This window comes from Narcine bancroftii, chromosome 4 (assembly GCF_036971445.1).
Source record: "Narcine bancroftii isolate sNarBan1 chromosome 4, sNarBan1.hap1, whole genome shotgun sequence".
Lineage (NCBI taxonomy): Eukaryota > Metazoa > Chordata > Chondrichthyes > Torpediniformes > Narcinidae > Narcine > Narcine bancroftii.
In genome coordinates, this window is record NC_091472.1 from 92,387,464 (window position 1) to 92,408,048 (window position 20,585).

At 39.7% G+C, this 20,585-nt stretch overlaps 1 protein-coding gene across 8 annotated transcripts in view; it reads right to left on the reverse strand.

The window, feature by feature from the left end:
• Positions 1-20,585, reverse strand: part of LOC138760836 (KH domain-containing RNA-binding protein QKI) — a 628,685-nt gene that overhangs the window by 154,554 nt on the left and 453,546 nt on the right. For all 8 annotated transcript variants that reach the window (XM_069932030.1, XM_069932029.1, XM_069932032.1 and 5 more), the window contains one exon: positions 13,130-13,273. In XM_069932030.1, coding sequence (XP_069788131.1) covers positions 13,130-13,273 — 144 coding nt within the window. The remainder of the gene's footprint in view (positions 1-13,129; positions 13,274-20,585) is intronic.

A 20,585-nucleotide genomic window follows, 5' to 3' on the forward strand; every position in this document is an offset into this window, starting at 1 on the left:
GATCTTGGGAAGGCGATGGTCCTCCATTCTGGAGACGTGACCCACCCAGCGCATATCACCTAACATGGTCGAAAATGGTGTTTGATTGCGTCACATTAAGTACAGAGCAACCTAATTATTTCCCCTTTTTGGCAAAGGACATTGTGCTAAATTGTACAAAAATGAGCAGCAAGGAAGCAGAAGAATTATTTCACTTGTAAATCAAATGATAAAATATTTTCTTTGCAGGAGAGCAAGCGATTCTGAAGAGGAATAGAACAAACTGGTATCTTTGTGAAAGCACTTGAAACTACACATTTTCTTCTGTATAGAGAGACTAAATGTTTATTGTTCAACGTATACAAGAATTTTACCAAAACAAGGGACTTGTAGCTTATCAAAAAATACCAAAAAAATAATATAATGAGATAGGAAGTTTGTTTGGTGTACTGAATCTCTTTAGTTTGACAGGAGGGGAATCCTTTACCAACATTAAAGACAATTGAAGAAAAAGCATTTCATGAAAGAACTGAAATTAATATCTCAAATTAATACATTTATACATTTACTTTGCTTTTTGAACTTTGGGAAAATAGCATGGTTGGACATTGCTTTAAGAATGACTGCATTTTTGAAATTCCACCTGCAAATTCATTTACAAACTTCAGGATTTGAGAAGCATAACATAAATTGTGAATCTCTAGAATTTGGTTGTTGAAAACTTTCAATTCTCTGATTTGCATAATCAACATGTAGCCCTTGACCTCTCTGTTAGTTGAGAATTTGTTGGATTTGCAAATCAATTGGCCATTAAGCTTGCTAAATAACATTAAATATGGTCATTAAAATCCCTTTTAAGGACATGATAATTATTAATGTTTTGCAAATCTACCATTCTGGCAGAAATAATTTCAATAGTTTAATGTCATTCCCACAGATAATCAATGTTTAGATATTGCACATCTTTAAAATTTATTAAAACACACAGTGCTGGAGAACCTCAGCAGGTTACACAGCATCAATAGGAAGTAAAGGGATATAAACAATGTTTTGCACCTGTGCCCCTTGTCAAGGTATGAGCAAATATTTGCAGGGGTCAAAATATAAAAAGTTGGGGGGGGGGGGTAAGAATGGACCACAGACCAAAAAGTAGATATGAGTAGGAGGGAAGAAGATAAAAAAAATCTGAGAAGTGATGGGGGAGTGGATACCTCTGAATAGAAAGGGAAGGGGGTAAGGACCCAGATGAGGAGAGAGAGAGAGAGAGAGAGAGAGAGAGAGAGAGAGAGAGAGAGAGGTGCACAAGGCCTCTCTGATGTAGAGGAGCACCATTTGCAGTAGATGACCCCTGCAGATTCATAGATTAAGAGTTATTCCACTTGTCTGGACTGTTTGGGGCTTTGACTGATGGTGAGGAAGGAGTTGTGGGCTCAAGTCTAGCATTTCCTATGGGGTAAGTGCCAAGGGGGAAGTTAGTGGGCAGGGATGAATGGAGGAGAGAGGCTTATGGGGAGCAGACCCTGTGGAAAGCTGTGAGGGTAAGATGTGTCTGGTGCTGGGATCTCATTTTAGGTGGTGGAAATTGCAGAGGATAATGTATTGGATGTGAAAGTGGTAGGTGAGGACCAGGGGAATCCTGTCCTTGTTGCATCAATTCTGGCATATGTGCAGGAAGAGAGGAGATGAAGGTAAGGGCTAAATTGATGGTAGTTGAGGGGAAGCCATGTTTTTTGAAGAAGGAGTACATCTCGGATAATCTGGAATGGCAGATCTCATCCCGGGAGCAGATGTGACAGAGAAATTGAGAGAAAAGAATAGAATCCTTAGAGTGGACAGAGTGTAAAGAGGTAGTTGACATAACAGTTTGAGTTGGTGAGTTTGTAGAAAATATCTGTAGAGAATTTGCATCCTGAGATGGAGACAGAGAGATCAAAAAGGGGAGTGTTGCCAGTGATGCAGCAAGTGAATTTGAGGTCAGGATGAAAGGAATGTAAGTCATACTTCCAAAATTAAATAAAAAGAGATAAAGGAGGCCCATTATCAATAAGCACCAGTTAGGCAGAATGGCCAAACTTTAAGGGGACAGGATGTAAAGAGGTGGATTTGACATAACAGTGGAAATTGGTCTTTGTGGAAGATGTCTGTAAAGAGTTCGTTTTCCAAGATGGACACAGAGAGAGATCGAGAAAGGGGAGAGTGAGGTTGGGTGAAAATTATCAGCAAAGTAGATATATTTGATGAGCTCATTATGTGCGCATGAGGTACCACCAATTTAGTTGTCAATGCCATGGATGAAGAGTTGAGGAGTCTTGCCTATTTAGGTTTGTAGCATGGATTGTTCCACATAGCCAACAAAATGACAGCCCTAGCTGAGACCCACGCAGGTACCCAAGGCCATCCATTTAATTTGGAGAAAGTGGGATGAGTCAAAGGAGGAATTATTGAGGGTGAGAATATTGTTCTGGTAGGCAGAGGAAGATGGTGGTGGACAGGGACTGGTTGATCGTAAGACGTAGGTGCAGAAATAAGCTTATCATCTCATCGAGTCTGCCCTGCCATTCAGTCATGAGTTGATCCATTTTCCCCACTTAGCCCCACTGCCCACCCTTCTCTCCATAACCTTTGATACCCTGGCTAAACAGGAACCTATCAATCTCTGTCTGAAATATGCCGAATGACCTGGCCTCCACAACTGCCTGTGGTAACAAATTCCACAGATTTACCACTCTCTGGCTAAAGAAATTCCTCGCACCTCTGTTTTAAGTGGACAGGCGCCCTTTAATCCTGTTGTGCCCTCTTGTTTTCAACTCTCTTACCATGGGAAATAACCTTTCTTCGTCTACTCTGTCCATGTCTTTCAACATTCTAAATGTTTTGGAGATCCCCCATTCGTCTAAATTCCAACAAATACTGGCCAAGAACTGTCAAATGGTCCTTTTATGATAATCCTTTCATTCCTGGAATCATCCTAGTGAACATCCTTTGAACCTTCTCCAATGTCAGCACCCCTTTATTAAATAAGGAGCCCAAAACTGCTCAATAACGCTTCAAGTGAGGTCTCACCAGTGTCTTATAAAACCTTAACATTACATCCATTTATTCTGGATTCTCAGGCCTTTTATTAAAAGGTACGCCTGTATTCATTCATTGATTTTTCAGAACAAATCAAATGGATATACTGTTTAAATCTTCCTCAAGAATACAATGCATTCTGGCAGAGCAAAACTGAAGCACCAAAAATAACACATTGATGTGGGGAAGGAGACCCAGATATAATTTAGTCACTTGCTGAATTTCTCATTCAAATAGAAAAGCTGAGTCTGTATCACAACCAATGATACATTGGTGCAACATCTGGAGTCTGGTAAAATTTAGGGCAGAAATCAATGTGAACTCATATAGCCAGCCTGACATATCCTGAGCATTTGGATATAATGACATCAATATGATGCATTTTGATGTAAATGAAACAAGGTGGATATTAACATGGAAACTTCATGATTCCACCCACCTTATGTTTGAATTAGCTACTACAGCATTTTGAATGATGTGGATCTCATTTTGCATTCTTGCCAAGGTATTGCTTGTTGCGACTATCTTCCTTTATAATCATTTGGAGAGACTAGAATGTCATTGTTGTTTATGACTCCTTCAAATATGATCCATACCAAAGTTGAGTTGGGTTTTCCTCGGTTTATTAAACCTTATATAGGTCACTACGTTATTACAACTTCGTTACATGATACTAAACCTATGATTAAACAATTAAATGATACTTAAAATAGTCAAAAAAAGTTTTTGGCCTATTTCAAGTCTCTCCATCTTTGCAGAACAAATGGAAATCAAAACTGAACTTTATCTTAAACATGCAGAGAGAGAGAGACACACACACCTTGGCTAAGAATACATTTCTATGGAGATACAAAGAATGTCAACAACATCTTCACAGACTTCTCGCAGAATCTGTATTTTAATCCTTATATTGCTGAATGATGATTATGGGCTACTGCCTCTAGTACAAGAGAACATATCATCCAGGGGTGTACCCAAGTTTTAAAGTTAAGGGAGTGAGCACATCAGAAAGGTGCCACGACACATGTCAGATGATGAGTCAGTGTGGCAGCACTGATTTTTTTTTGGCAGTGGCTGGAGCGAGGAGGGTGGTGGCTGTTGTGGGGGGGGGGGGGGGATGGGGAAAGAAAGGCACTACCTTTGAAAAATGTGCTCAGGGAGCAGTAGCTCCCCCTGCACCACCTAGCTATGCCAATGATACCATCATCAACTTAATTGTCACATTTGTAAATAATAGATAATTATCAATTATAAGAGTATGGTAAATGTAAAAAGGATGAGTAAACTGCAGATGTGAACAGAATATTTTCAGTCCAAATTTGAATTCAACTGGAAAACACAATTAATTGAAGATAATCTGTTAACAGTAAAAGAAAATTGAACACAAACCTGGTGGTATCCAATTAGTTTATTGTTATACTTTAGAAAATATGCCATCTTTAGTCAACCCAATTTGAGATTATTACTGGCCACCTATATAATAATCTTAACTACCCTCTGAAATGTCCTCTCAAATGACTATAAAGCAACATGACTCAATAAGATCCACTTTCAAGTGTTCCCACGAAGATCATGCGCCAGCAGTCGTGGCTGGGGGAGTGCAGCTGGCATATTCAGGTGGCCATAAAGTGGACGCCTTTCTGCCACTTAAACGTGCCAGCTGATGGATAGCCGTCTACCAGTGAACTCCGGCTTCTCGGGACTGTGGCCTAGTCCCGCCCCCACTGCCTTGACATCATTACAGCACATCAGGCTGAAGGAGAACACAGAATCAGGAGCATGGAGGACAGAAGAGAAATCCTTATGGGGATGTTGTCAACCTGTGTCAGCATCCAGGACGAGATATGTAAAATCCTTGGTGAGATCATGAAATATGTTGAGGTTCTTATCAGGTCCATGCGATCTGGACAGCGCATAAGTGAGATCAGAGGATGATTCCTGCAAAGGTTGTTGGCCATCAGGCAGCAGATGGAGGTGGAAAGGCTTGCGGAGTGGAGGTGCCGCAGATGCATGCAAATGCTGCTTTTCAGTCAACTAGCTGCGATCACAAATCAGTCTCTATGGAGGTTGAACAGATCCCAGGGGGCTACATTCTAGAGTAATGTCCTCACCAAATTTGATGTTGACAAGTGGAGGAGATACTTCTGTATGACGCGAGGCACCTTCAACTTCATGCTGGAACTCATTGAACCTCACCTGCGGCCTCATAGACCAGATGCGCAGCATGCATTGGTGCCGGGAATTCGACTGGCTGTGGCCCTGTGGTGGTATGCAACCCCTTGTGAGTATCGATCCATCAGTGCCATCTTCGAGATAGGTGTCAGCACTGTGTGTATGGTGGTACGGCAGGTGACAGGAGACTTGAAGGGCATTCTCGGTAAGCATTTAATCTCCCTGCCAAATGAAACATGGCTCTAGGAGACAATTGACAGCTTTGCGGAAAGGGGCTACCCAATGTATGCTGGCGCCATCAATGGGTCGCATATTCCCATTATCACCCCCAGCATGGACCCAGCAGCCTACTACAATTGCAAAGGGTGGCACTCCATGGTTCTGCAAGCGGTTGTTGACCACAATTTCTGGTGAGTTAAGGAGCCTGACTTTTTATTTTATTGGCATCTCGCTTGCCCATGTTCACTGGTACAGGCTACTTTATTCGTTATGTTGCAGCTTCTCGGACTTGCTTGTGGGTTGGCCTGGCTGCATGCATGACGCACACATGCTTGCCAACTCCCCTCTATACAGAAAGGCGGAGGAGCAGGCTGGATATCTCTTTGCATGTGACGTGAGTGATTACCCTTACACGATCCTCGCGGTGACATTGTTTGTGCCTTGTGGGTAAATGGGCAGATCGGTGAACTTTTGTGCCCATAGGTGTCCAAAAATATTGATGGAGTGGAAGTCCCAGCTCATCTTGTGGGCGATGCGGCATACCCCCTTAGATCCTGGCTGATGAAGGGCTTCACACAGCATCAAGTACTGGATGCAGACCAGCGAAAATTTAACAAGGCGCTGAATTCTGCAGGATAGTGGTGGAGCATGTCTTTGGCCGTCTAAAAGGCCGCTGCCAATGCTTGTCCAAGTGTCTTGATGTTGTGACTGCCTTTGTCCCAGATGTTTTGTTTGCCTGCTATGTGCTGCACAATATATGTGTTCTCAACAAGGAGAACTTTTTGCCCGATTGGGCATTGGTTCGAGCAGATCCCCCTGCACCCAGTACTGCAATGGACCCCAACCCCCTGGTGTACAGGTCATACGCTCCGCGATTATGTCCATCCTCTAGGGGGGTGGATCTCAGGGGTTGCCTCTGCAACGCGGGTATGTCCCTCACACCCACCAAACCAACTCCCACCATTGCTCTCCCCCGCCACCCGCCCCTGGCCCAAAGGCTGTGACGGGAGCCAGCTGCCTGGCCCCAGATTACAGACTCGGATTATTGCTTGATCAGAACAGTGACAAAGTAGATGAAACTTGTATGCCTTTTGAAACTTTAATAAAAAACTTGTTCAATAACACTTGTACGGTTTAATATATACTGAGGAAGATAATGCGCCGTAAACATTTAACTTATTGCAACAGCCTTGCTTTGTTCAATGGAATGGAGAAAAGACAGTGCAAATCCACCCCATACAGCGAGTCAACAGATCGGACCCAAAAAGAACACAAAACGTTTAAAGAACTACAACCTCCACCATCCGGCACCCACTAATGCGTGTTTCAATCCTTCACATTACGCATAGAGTATTGCACATTTCATGGGTTTCATTAGCATCAAAAGTGGCTAGTGACTTGGGGCAGCATCAACATGATTATAGGCAGACACATAAATCATTCCAAAAATGAGATGAGGAGGAGGGGATGGGGGATGGTGGGAAAACACTGCTGGACCCCAGCATTTCCAACCTCTCCAAGTGGCCACCATCATTACGCGTTGGCGTTGAATGATATTGTAGGCCAACATGAAGGTAAAAGTATATGGACGGTGATCCATAGGGGTGTGGGAACTGGGATGGACAGCCCGCCATTTGGACAAAGAATTGTTGGAATGTGGAGGACTGCCTGTCCAATGCAGCACTGAGATGTTCAAGTGCAGATGATAAGCATGTCACTGCCTACAGTTGCTTGTCACCCTTGGACCAGTGAACAGCATTCTTGTGTGTCCTTAAATCTGCCATCAGCTCCCTCTGATGCTGCAGAGCCAACTCTGTATGCTGGCGGTCCCTCTCTGCTTCCTCTTGGTCCATTGCGGACATCATGTTCTGCAGCTCCTTGGCAATAACCTGAACCTTCGTTGGCCTCCTTCGCTTGCTTCTGGGACTGATGGTCAAATCATGAAAAGGGCATCAGTATTTAAATAATGTGCTTCTCAATAAACAAAACCTCTTTAATATACTATACCTGTGTCCCCTGGTGCGAGTCCTACCTCGCTACTGCCACGGTCAGTGAGTGGTGCATTGCTGTCTTGGGAGCCATCCAGGGCTGTGCCAGTTGAGTCATCCACGGTGCCCTGCACCTCCTGGGTCTGCATCTCCAGTCCTTCTGCAATACTGTTTGCGGCCTGAGATGCCTCAGGGATGAGATCTTGTGAATAAGGGCTCTCCATGGCACTGGCAATGCTTAACGGTTCTGCTGAGCAGCTGGACCCCCAGAGGGTGTGGTATTGCTGGAAGTACTGCCACTCCATTCTATGACTGCCACTCCTGCGGTTGTGATCAAGCACAGCATGACATTTTTTTCGGAGGTTATTCAGCTTGGTCACAACCTGAGTCTTTGTGCGGGCATGGCCACTGGCTGAGTGTACAGTGGCCGCTCTTTCATATGTGGGATCATCCCTCACAATCCCTGTCAGCTCCCTCTCCTGTGCTTCCTTCTAACCTCTGCAACTGACTAGTTGCATGCCATACCTCGTTATTATGCTACAATTTGATGATAATATTAAACTGCACTGGTAACAACAAGTCTGCACACCGACTGGATTTTCAAAAAATCGCCCCAAGAGTCGAGGGCTGACGACGTCACCGTGATGTCATCAGCCTGCCCCCTGGCACCCCATGCTGCTTTCAGCTGCAACGGGGGATACTCGAAGCAGGATATTATACCTACTGGAAAAGGGTTAGGTAAGTAGACTTCCTGGCCAGGTACTCCAGTTTCAGATGGCCACGCGACAGCCGCACAGGAGTATAATGTGCGGCTTTACAGTCGGGTATTGTGGCCATCTGAAAGTGCCTAAGGAAGTCATCTTTAAAGACAACCAGGGATCAGCAATGAAAGCTAGTGTTGCCAACAACGCAACCATCCACAGAATACATATTAGGAGAGTTAAGTTCTTTGAGGCACTAAAAGCATGATTGAATACAGTACCACAAACTGCAAAACTTATTGTAAGCAATTTCTATTTAATCTTTCATAATTTTTTTTCTATGTTGTTCTACTTTTATCCAAGACAAAGTTTTAAATCAAGGTGCACAGTTAGACCTTGCCATCGAGAAAGGATAAAATCAAATAAAATTGGATCATGTAAAAATATACAGCCCAAATGTTTGCGTGCAAACACTTTTTTCAGAGCTTCATATACGAAACTGCTCTTTTCTGAGACAGAATGCAATGTTGATGATTTTAGTTTCAAATTATGCCACTCAAATAATTCAACCAGTCACTTCTGGCTGCAAATATTGCAAGCAACCATAAAGCAATATTTGCATCAGATGCAAATGGAGTTATTTCTTGTTCAATGTTCATCCAGAACGTAGCTCAGAAAATTAGATCTTGATGTTCTGAGATGTGTTTGTTATCAGGCAGTTTAAAAGAAACTGCTTAAATAAAGCAAGTCCAAGCCTGGGCCAAGAACTCTGCTCAGTTAGATTCCCTCAACTGCTTCTTCATTCTTAGGCTCACTACTCTTTCCCACACACCTGATGCCACTCTAACACACTGTTGGACCTGGGTGCCATTGAATTTCCCATGACTAAATATTCACACGTGAGCTATACATTTGCCTTCCCCATCACTAATGATTTTCTAGGCTGCTATCTGCAATGTGGCAATAGAACAATGTTTTAAAAGCAACAGTGCCCTCCATAAGGTTTGGGACAAAGACACATTTTTTTCCCTTTATTTGCCCCTTTGTTCTACAGTTTTAAATTTGTAATCAAACAATTCACATGTGATTAAAGTGCATATTCCAGATTTTATTCAAGGTTATTTGTATAAATTTTGGTTTGACCATGTGGAAATTACAGCACCTTTTATAAATAGTTCCGTTATTTCAGGGCACAATAATATTTGGACATAGTAATGGTATATTAAAGTAATCATGTTTGGTACTTGGTTGCCTATCCATTGCCTTCATTGACTGTTGGAAGTCTGTCCCAGGTGCTGAGTTATCTGCTCTGGTGATGCTCTGCCAGGCTTCTACTGCAGCCACCTTCAGCTTCTGCTTGTTTTGGGGACTTGTCCCCTTAAATTTTCTCTCAGCAAATAGAATTGGATTTAGATTGAATGACTGACTTGGCGATTCAATAATTTTCAATTTTTTAGCTTTGAAAATCTCTGTTCCTTTAGCAGTATGTTTGGGATCATTGTGGTGCTGTAGGGTGAAGCACCATCAATGAGTTTGGAGCCATTTGATCAAACTTGAGCAGATAAGATATTTCTATACACCTCAGAAATCATTTTGCTACTGCCATCAGCAGTTACATCATCAAGGAAGATAAGTGTGCCAGTACCTGTGGCAGCCATACATGCCCAGGCCATAAATCCCCACCACCACATTTCATAGATGTGATGGTATGCTTTGGACCTTGGGCAGTTCCTTGATGCCTTTACACTTTACTCTTGCCATCACTCTGATACAGGTTCATCTTGGTCTCATCTGTCCACAAGACCTTTTTCCAGAATTGTGCAGACTTTTTTAAATACTTCTTAGCAAACTGTAATCTGGCCATCCTGTTTCTGTAGTGGTTTGCATCTTACAGTATAGCCTCTGTATTTCCGTTCATGAAGGTTTCTGCAGACGGTAGTCATTGACGCATCCACACCTGCCTCCTGGAGAGTATTTCTCATCCATCAGACAGGCGTTTAGGGATTTTTCTTCATTATGATGAGAATTCTTCTGTCATCAGCAGTGGTGGTCTTCCTTGTCCTGCCAGTACCTTACAATTATTGAGCTCACCAGTACGCTCTTTCTTCTGAATGATGTTCCAAACAGTTGATTTTGATAATCCTAAAGTTTGCAAAATTCTTATTTTTCAGCCTCATAATGACTTCTTTGACTTTCATTGGCATAATTCTGGTCCTCATGTTTAAAAGTAGAAACTACAGACTCAAAAGGTGATCAAAAACTTAGAAGCAAGCCTAGCTCTCTTATGCCTGCACCAATGAAGCAATTAAACATACCTGAGTACTTACAAACAGCTGCGAAGCCAAATGTCCCAAACATTATGGTCCCCTGAAATGGGGGAATGATGTATAAAAAGTGCTGTAATTTCTACATGGTCAAACCAAAATGTATACAACTAACCTTGAATGTGCACTTTAATTACATGTAATTTTTTTTGAATACAAGTTTAAAACTGTTGAGAAGAGGGGAAAATAAATGAAAAATGTGCTTTAATCCTAAACATTATGGAGGGCACTAAATGTTCAAGGCAACAATGATTTCCTGATAATTTGATCTATTTTGTCCAGGATGCATCAAGCTTTATGAGATGCATTGATTGATTTTTTTCCATAAAGAAATTTTAAGATTCTGGTGAAGTTTTTCCCCTAAGTACCACTTAGAACTGTAATTCAATCAATAATTAGATTATTTATTCATCATGAAGTCGAATAATATAGCACATAAACAGCAAACATTTCACCATGTGGATGGTAGATAAAAAGACAAGGGCTGCACAAGTTGCACTGCTTTTAGAGTTGCCCTCTTACAGCTCCAACAACCTGTGTTCAATCCTAATATCTGGTGCTGACAATAAAGAGATTGCATGTTATTCCTGTGACAGTGTGTAATCCAGCTTCCTCCCACAACCGAGGTGCGTATGTTAATTAGCCACTAAATTGCCTGTGGTGTTTGGATGTAGTAGAATCTGATAGAATGTGAGCAGAATAAAATGGGGAAGGATGGAGGTTTGTGTTTGAATGGGCATTTATTTTTAGTTAGCACAGACTCAGTGAGCCAAAGGACCTGTTTCCTGCTTTATCTCCATACAACCATGAAATTATGTATTTGCTGAGCTCTAAAAATCAAAAACTGTGCAGGCCATTTGAAGTGATTTCAACAGCAAAACACAAGACAATGCTAAATATGCAATCAGGAGGGAGAGCAAATCAATCACCTAGAAATAAATCTCCTTAATAACAACTACTGCAATAAAGTATACAGCCAATTCCAGTGATAAAACTTTAAAACTATAGTTTTCTTCTCATGCTATCAAATTCATGAAAGCACAAAAGTGAAATAAAGTTGTAAGTAATTTTTTCCCACGTTGCATTATTTTTACAAAAAGTTTACATTCTTATATCATGTAAATTATATTAATCAATTATGAAAAAATGTAAAACAGATTAATATTAGCAAATTCCATGTTAGCAGATTTCATCTTAATAGATGCAAATGGGCTGTAACATGGAAATTGCTATGAAGGAGAGAATACTTAATAACCACAAAAACATTTTTACTCTATTTTTCCATTGGTCTCTTGTTTATTTTTGCCCCATGATATACACGAGCTGATGCTATGCTGACAGCACATAAATATCAATCTGAGCCATTGAGAAGTGCTGTCAACCATTATTGTCTCTACAACTTAGCATGGAAAATAAATTAAAAATGAAGAGGGTGATGAAGGAAGAAGGAAAATTGGACCTAGCATCAACAAGGTAATGCCAGCAAGCTTGATGCAATTGGTAGCTCCTAAAGACAACTCATTGTCAGGGTGGTGTCTGATTTTCAGGAGATTCAGGGAGGGGGGTGATGGGGGAGGAGAAAGCAGTCAGAACTGGCTAGAAATCCATTGCTTTAATTTTGCTTAAAATTATCTGTTCATGAAATATGGACTGCTGGAAAGGCTGTAATTTATTGTCATTTTTGATATAGATCACATGAAGGCCAAAATGAGTAAGGATATTTGATATTTTTTACATTCCAGATTTATTTAATTACTTGAATTTAAAATCTCCAGCTCCTATGGTGGGAATTGAATTCATATCCCCAGGTCGACGATCCAAGTCTCTGGATATTAGTTGAGTAATTTAATTATCCAACATCCCCATTTAATTTTGAGCCAGGAAGAACACACGTGTTTTTCTAGTTTCCACATCAGTTCTTGCCTTTCAGATGGGAACTTCTGCCAGTTCTCGAAGACAACAGATTTGGCTCCTGAGAGCTTGACGTAATGTAATATTTGTAGGCCTCTTTGGCAAAGGGAACTGAGGCATGCATCAGCCCTAGATTTGCATACAAAATAAATCAAATACCAGCATCAGACATGTTTCCCAGACGCTCAAAGAACAGCAAATTCCATCAAGAAAAACTGCACAGATTTGACTTGGAATTAATGCATACGTGTCCAAAATATTGGTTTAGGAGACAGCCATTTTTCCTGTAAAATGATATGTGAAGCTGATAGTGAGATAATTACATGTCTTCAAAAGTAATGTCACATATTTTGAAGTTTCAAAGTAGTTATTCCTGTGATATGACACAACAAACAACAGCAATATTTCTAGCTGTAAACAGGTCCTCTTGGAAATACAGTAAGTGCATCAGGGTGGAGAATAAAACAATTTGTGACCATTGGAGTCAAACAACTTGCCAATATTCACTTTAAATATTTAGAGAAGATGGTGCAGCTACTTCATGAAAATACATTCCGTCAAGCAATCAACACATTCCTGTGATGATGAAAGAATTGGAAAAATGTCTTTTCCTGAATTTTTTATTTGCAATTTTTAATCAACTGATGTTGATACTGCACTTGGCCTATCCAGATTTTTAATCAACTGATGTTGATACTGCGCTTGGCCTATCCAGATTTTAATTACATTGAAGAAGGTAAAACACATCACTGAAGGTACTTACTGCTGGTACAAGTAATTTTTTAACTTCCTCCACTGCCCTCTTTTGCTTGATTTCTGCTCTGTTCTGTGCATCTTCCACAGTGATTAATACATGTAAGTCTTCATTCAGGTGTTCCCAGTTGGGTTTACCTCTGTTTTGTTCCTCCTGTAATATCAATAAAACAAGTGCAAAAAATAAACAAAGGCACATTTTTTTCTTACAAGGAACCTAATTCCTTAATGAGGACATTTTTATTGCCTCTGGCAAAATATTCTACATTGACCACCCACGTAGGATCCCAAAGGAGTTGCTTAAGGCAACAAAACCTCAATTCAGCATCTCCAGCCATGATGTGAAATAGAAGCACTGAGAAAAATACTTATTTAAGTGAATTGTGTATTTCATCACTCACATGCTAAATTATTTAAACGATTACCAGCTGTTACCAAAAAAGAGCTTCCATGCACTCATATTAAGATTAAGCAGTTTATGAAGTAAAGTATTGTTCAGTAATTTATTTAAAATAATCTGAGTTTACAAAAAGGACTTGAATTTATAAATGAACTGGTCAAATCATTACGTAGAAGTTATTCACCTATCAGATGACTTGTGTGCAACTCCAAATATACAACGATATTAGCTTTGCTATATTTTACGAACCAAGCATTTCCTGATTGTAAGCACAACTGTAAGATTATGTCCTTCATCTCCATTACAGTGACAACTGCTGCAACCAGACCATTGCTGCAAGCATGCAAGAGACAATTTTTCAGGTTGATGGATCAGATTTTGTCTTAAATATATTCTATATTCACTGTAGTAGAGTATTAAAAGCAACTGAATTTGAATTAAATTCCACCATACCCCTTTGAGAAACAGGATAAGAGTGACAAATGGCACAGTTGACTGTAGTGAAGAGATTCCTTTGGGTTAAATTTTGTTAGGCCATTTGGATTGATTAATGAAGTTGAAAGCCAGAGAAGATGAATATTTTCCACCTTGTGTGTTTAATTAATCCCAAAATTATCACCATGACTTTTTGAGTTGTTTAAGATATTGATTTCTTAGATATGTTTCAACCTCTGGGACTGTAAATTACATGTTAATTAGTACTTTGTCAGATTACAATGATAATTTATGAAAATAAATACAATTAGGAGAAATCATCTTTAATTTCACTATGATTTGTGGCTAGGATGTATCATGTTTGTTCCATCTTTTGTAAAATCATAAAGGAAAAATGATTGAATAAAAAAACTGTAATTGCTGTTATTCACTACTTTCTTCTTAATTATCAGAATAGTTGACAGATATTAGCTGGATGTGCTCTGAAAACTGAAAGAGTTCCAAGTATTGGGAAGAATATTTTGTTCCATGCAAGGCATCAGAAATAATTGTTTTCTGCCCAGATTGCTCTGAAGCAATACATTCAAGGATACCTTTAAACATTTAGCATGCCCTCCAGTGAGGCCTATTAGAGCAACAAAGAAAGTGCTAAAATTATCCACAAATTTATGCTAAAATGATAGAAATCATCTTATTCAACATCCTTTATTGTGACATAAAAATGTCTGCATCATTACCAGAACAGTGAGTTTTTTTAAGAAGCTGGTGGTCTTAACAAAGAATTTGCCAACAGTTTTGAAGGGTTTAATTAAATTCTTACGATGTAGTATCAGTACAGATTTGTTAGCTCATTCAATTGGTTGTTCATAAACACCAAAATTATTGTTTATAATGATTCACACTGGAAAATGCAGAAAGATGCTTCTGGCAAAATGGTGGTTTTGCTACACAAAGGCTGATTTGGTATTAATTTTTTTAACTGTTAGTGATTTCTATAGAACTGTATTTAGAAAAAAAATAGATTAAGACACAATCACTATTATATCACACATTCATCATTTGACCAAGCATTAATTTTTATCTTCTGGTCTTTAAGGAATCAAGAAACCCCTTCATCCTTTAAAATTAGTTCATGCACAAAGTCAGAAATACTTGACAATGCAACATAGGCCATTATTCAATTAACTCTAGTTCAGTAATTTCATAATCTGCCACCATCAAGTTTATTTTTCTGTTTTCAGTTGCATTGTTAATTCTTATCCAGCTGTGGTTTAGTGGCTATGACAGATTTGTCTGAAAATGTGAAATGTGCTGACATACAGACAACATGAACAAATTAGAGTATTATTAGATGGGTCATGGTGCATGGGCAGATGAGTTTGATTGTTTCATCCATCTCTCATACATGAAGCAGAAGTCTGCCAGTGGATAGAACAACATAGTCTTACTATTACTAGTTTCTGGGGATAAATCTCAATTCTAAAAAATGGATGGATTGGAAAAAATATGATAATTTTAAAATCCAAAAAAATCAACCCTCATCTGGGAGTGAAAGATGCTTCAGAGATTAATGCGTGGCTAATTGACTCTGACAATATCATGTTGAGGCTTGCAATCAAGTTTAAGATTATTTTTAACGTTTATTTCAAGGAGGCTAAGTCTTTGGAATATCAGGAAGCTTGATAGCTGAAGGCAAGTGAAGACTGAACTGAGAGAAATTGAAACTCGCACTCCCATCACTTTTTAATTTAGTAATAATTCAGCAGAAAGTAGAGAATCTTTGGAATTCTCCACCCAAAAAGCCTGCACACACCCAATCAAAGTAGAAATTGATGGATGTTTAAATTATTAAGGGAAACAAAGGATATAGGGATTACTACAGGAAAGTGGCACTAAGATAAAAGATTAATATGGTGTTACAGAATGAAGGAGAAGGTCCAAGAATTTAAATATCTTATCTTGCTTACACATCTTACATGAAACACGGAAGGCTGCAGACACTGTGATTGTAGTAAAAACACCAAAATGCTGGAGGAACTCAGCTGATCTTTTCAGCATCTATAGGAGACAAATATTTATTCACAACGTTTTGGGCCTGAGCCTTTCTTTAAGGAAAAAAATCCGAAAATGTAGAAGCAAGATATATCAGAAAGTGTCGTTGTTTGAAGGAGCACATCTCTGATGATCTGGCATGGATGTCCTCATCCTGGATGAAGATGTGATGGAGACAGAGGAATTGAGAGAATGGAATGAAATCTTTTCAGGTATCAGAGAGGGAAGAGGTGTAGTTGAGGTAGCTGTGGGAGTTGGTGGGTTTATAGAAGATATCTGTCGAGAGTTTGTCTCCTGAGATGGAGAAAGAGAGAGATCGAGAAAGGGGAGAGTGTTGGTCGAGATGGACTATACATCACTTCAACAATATGCTTTCCAGTTCACTGAACTTGATTGCCTCATGTTTACCATGGACATCCAATCCCTGTACACCTCCATTCCCCATAGAGAAGGCCTCAAAGCCCTTCATTTCTTTCTGGATAATAGAACCAATCAGTGCCCCTCCTCCACTACCCTCTTCCAACTGGCAGAACTTGTCCTCAGCCTCAATAATTTCTCTTTTGACTCATCCACTTTCTCCAAAGGGGTAGCCATGAGTACCTGCATGGGCCCCAGCTATGCATGCCTTTTTGTTGGTTATGCGGAGCAATCCATGTTACAAGCCTACACAGGCAAGTCCCCTCAGCTCTTCCTCCGCTACACAGGTGATTACTTTGATGCTGCCTCATGTGCATATGATGAGCTCATTGACTTCACCAACTTTCCTGTCAACTTCCATCGTGACGTCAAATTCACTTGGTCCAACCCTAGCAAAACTTTCCCTTTCCTTGATCCCTGTCTCCATCTCAAGAGACAAACTCTCAACAGACACCTTCTATAAACCTACCATCTCCCACAGCTACCTCAACTAAACCTCTTCCCACCCTGTCCCCTATAAGAAAGGATTCCATTCCATTCTCTCAATTCCTCCATTGCATCTGCATCTAGGATGAGGATTTCCATGCTAGATCATCAGAGATGTCCTCCTCCTTCAAGCAACATGGCTTTCCCTCTACCACCATCAACTTGGCACTCATCTGCTTATCTTCCATTTCTCACACATCTGCCTTGGTTTCCTCCACCTCCACGTGCAACAAGGTCAGGATTCCTCGTCCTCACCTACCATCCTACCAGCCTTTGCATCCAAGACATCCTCCTCCTCCATTTCCGCCACCTACTACATTATTCCCACCACTGGACACATATTCCCTTCACTCCTTCCATGACACCCTTGTCTACTCCTTTCTTTCCACCAATCTTCCCCTTGGGATTAACCCCTGTGACCACAGGAGATGCACCCATGCCTCCTCCCTCAGCATCATTCGGAACCTCAAACAATCCTTCCAAATGAAGCCATATTTCATTTGTGAATCTGCATAGGTTATCTACTGCATTACGTGCTCCCGCTGTGGTCTCCTCTACATTGGAGAGTGGATGCAGACTGGGAGATCGCTTTGTTGAGCACCTTAACTCTGTCCACCACAATAGTGTGGATCTTCCAGTGGCCACCCATTTCAATTCTCCATCCCATTGCCTTGTTGACATGTCTATCCATGGTCTCAAGTTATGCAAAATTGAAGGAACAGCATCTTATCTTCCGACTAGGCACCCTCCATCTGAGTTGCATTAATATCAACTTCTCTGGCTTTTGTTAAACCTCCCCCACCCCCTACACTCTGCACCCCATACCTCTCCATTCCCTGTCTCCTTTCACACAGATATGATAAATTCTACCTAGTCCCTTATCACATCCAATTAATACTTTTTGTTGATCTGGATTCCTCCTCCATTTTTTGAATTCTGAGACTTTCTGAGATTTCCAGTTTCTGCATTTTATGATTTTTTTCCTTGAAGAAGGGCTCAGGCCCGAAATGTCAGCAATATATCTTTGTCTCCTATAGATACTGAAAAGACCAGCTGAGTTTTTCCAGTATTTCAGTGTTTTTACACATTTTACATCACTTACATCCCTTATACTTTTAGTCACTTACATAAATCACTGGCACCTAACTTCGAACTACAAGTTTTCATTCTTTAAGTTCTCAAGCATACAATCATGGAGCAAGTTATTTCATTCCATTTATTAATCCTTGCTTAGCTAAGAATCTATTTAAAATGATGACTGAACAATTTCTTCATTCTACTCAATGCTTGCAAGTTCCAAAGAAAACCACCATATTCTCCAATAACAAATGATTTAGTCTGAACTAACTATTGTGTGCATGTGTTCGGGTTTCTTTGTTAACTGACCTCTCCCACCACCCCCCCCCCCCCCGTCTTTCGGGGGATTAAACCGGTGTGGGATAGAGATATTGTTTGGTTTCCATTTCCAGCAGAGTACGTTACTGATGAAAAAAAGATGTATACAATATACCGATTGGGAACTGTGAGTCCTGCTCTTGTGCTCCCCACAACTGAATTCCTTAAATATTCTGTTGTATAGTTGAGTTATAGCTGCTGAATTATTTCACATAATTTAATGCACCATTATCTCAATTTTTCATGCATTATACATTTCATTTTAAGAAGTGATTGAAGTATACTTGGCCAGTTCTTCTGCAGAAACAATTAAAAGATAGGTACTGTTGACCAGAACAACACTGTCTTAGTAGTGACAGGCAGATCTATTTCTTGATTGGAAAGTGTGGAAAAAAGTCATCACCTGTAGGCATAGGAGGCATTTGGACATTGCAAATGCTGGAAAAATGTCATAGTGGCAGCAAACCAGGCAGCAGAATTAACTGAATAGTTCAAACTAGCTTCTAAATTACAATATACCCGGTAAATATCTGCCTTGTTATTTTATTTAGGGAATTAATGCAAAATGAAATTAATTTAAAATCCGTGACCACTACTAATTTGTGAACAGCTCATCTTCACCATCTTCCATAACCATGCAGAATCAGAAGAAATAATTATTACTTTAAAGCACTGACCAAAACTGGGAAGAAGATACATTTGCTTTTCTCAAGGATTCACATCATCAAGATCAAAATAAATTTCTCCTCTTCCACTTAATAAAAGTCAAATAAATTTTGGTTGGTGTTATAGGCATTAATGATTCTGACTCTTAACGAATAAATCTTTAGCAGTTAGCATGAAACTCGAGGAAACCTTGTTAGATTTGTTGTCCTGAGGGAAAGAGATCTTATTGTTTAAACCAGTTAAGATGACTGAACTTTTGCAACTAAAAATAAGGCTGTGCATGAAAAACATCAGCTCGACTAAGAGCAGGGAAGATAAATTTTATTTTGGCTAAGTCTATTCAGGCATCTTTTCAGTTATCCCAATCAATTAAAGCCGGTTGTTGAAAATGTGCCATTCTGTTGCTATCAATGCAGAGGGTCCTGATTCCTGTAATTTTGGGCAAATCTGGGTTTCATGCATCAGCACATTTATTTTTTGTGCACCACTTCAACAAATGTCAAATGAAATTTTATACCAGGCCAGACATGTGGATTTTTAAAAATTTTATCTATGACCAAAGGCTTTTTCAAGGAGGTAATTTTTAGGAATGTTTCAAAAGAAGGTGGAGAACTGGAAGAGTTTGGAAGGGAATTGTACAATGGTGATCAGCAATGCCTAAGGAGCCAGAATTAGAGGATTGCAGAAACCAGGGCAGGTTATAATGTGGATTAGGGATGGATGAAGCCATAGAAGGCTTTGAAATAAGACTGAGAATTTAAAAACAAAAGTGTTGTTGACCGATGAAGATCCACAAATACAAGGATGAACTGGCAATTAGGATATTGGTGCCCACATTTTAAATCTGTTCAGGTATTTTGTGAAAACAAAGGAAAAGGCTGTCCATAATGGCAAAACAACTGCGAGTCCAAGTACTCAATGTCAACCTCTTTCTTTGTCATCCCAAAAGATATTCTGGAAAATTCAGAAAGCAGAGAACAATTATTGTACCTTGCCACAAAATTTGCTTTGTTGTATGAGGAAAAAAAAAATATATAATGGGAAACACATGATATTAGAAATCAGAATTTGAAGTCACAGAGTAGCTTTATGCACATAATCCATCACAAAGTTATGGCTATTGGTTCCAAAAAGAATCCCACAGAAGGATTGCAGAACAGAAAAAAAGTTTAATTAATCGAACATTTGCATGGGAAAAATGATGTCAGATAAAAGAATAATGATGAACAGAACTGGATATTAATTTGAATTTCAGACATTCCCCATGGAACATTCTCAATACACCAAATGAAGCCCTGCTGAGTCAACCTGATTGATACACAGAGATAATGATGTGTTCCACATGCCAGTAGAAAGTTATCCTATATGGCAAGTATAATTAAAATCCACTGGTATTGACATTTTTGTCTTTTATGAGACTTCATTTTAAAAGTTAAAATGGCATGCTTTGATTGAAAGGGTTCATCAGATTAAACAGAATTATTAAGATTTACTGATCTTTTCTGAGTTAGAAATCCATTCAGTAATGTATAGAATATCTGAACTTGTATCCATAGAATTACAAATTCTAAGCAAGGCAAACTTTATTTTTACATTTATTGTGAATTTATTTTTA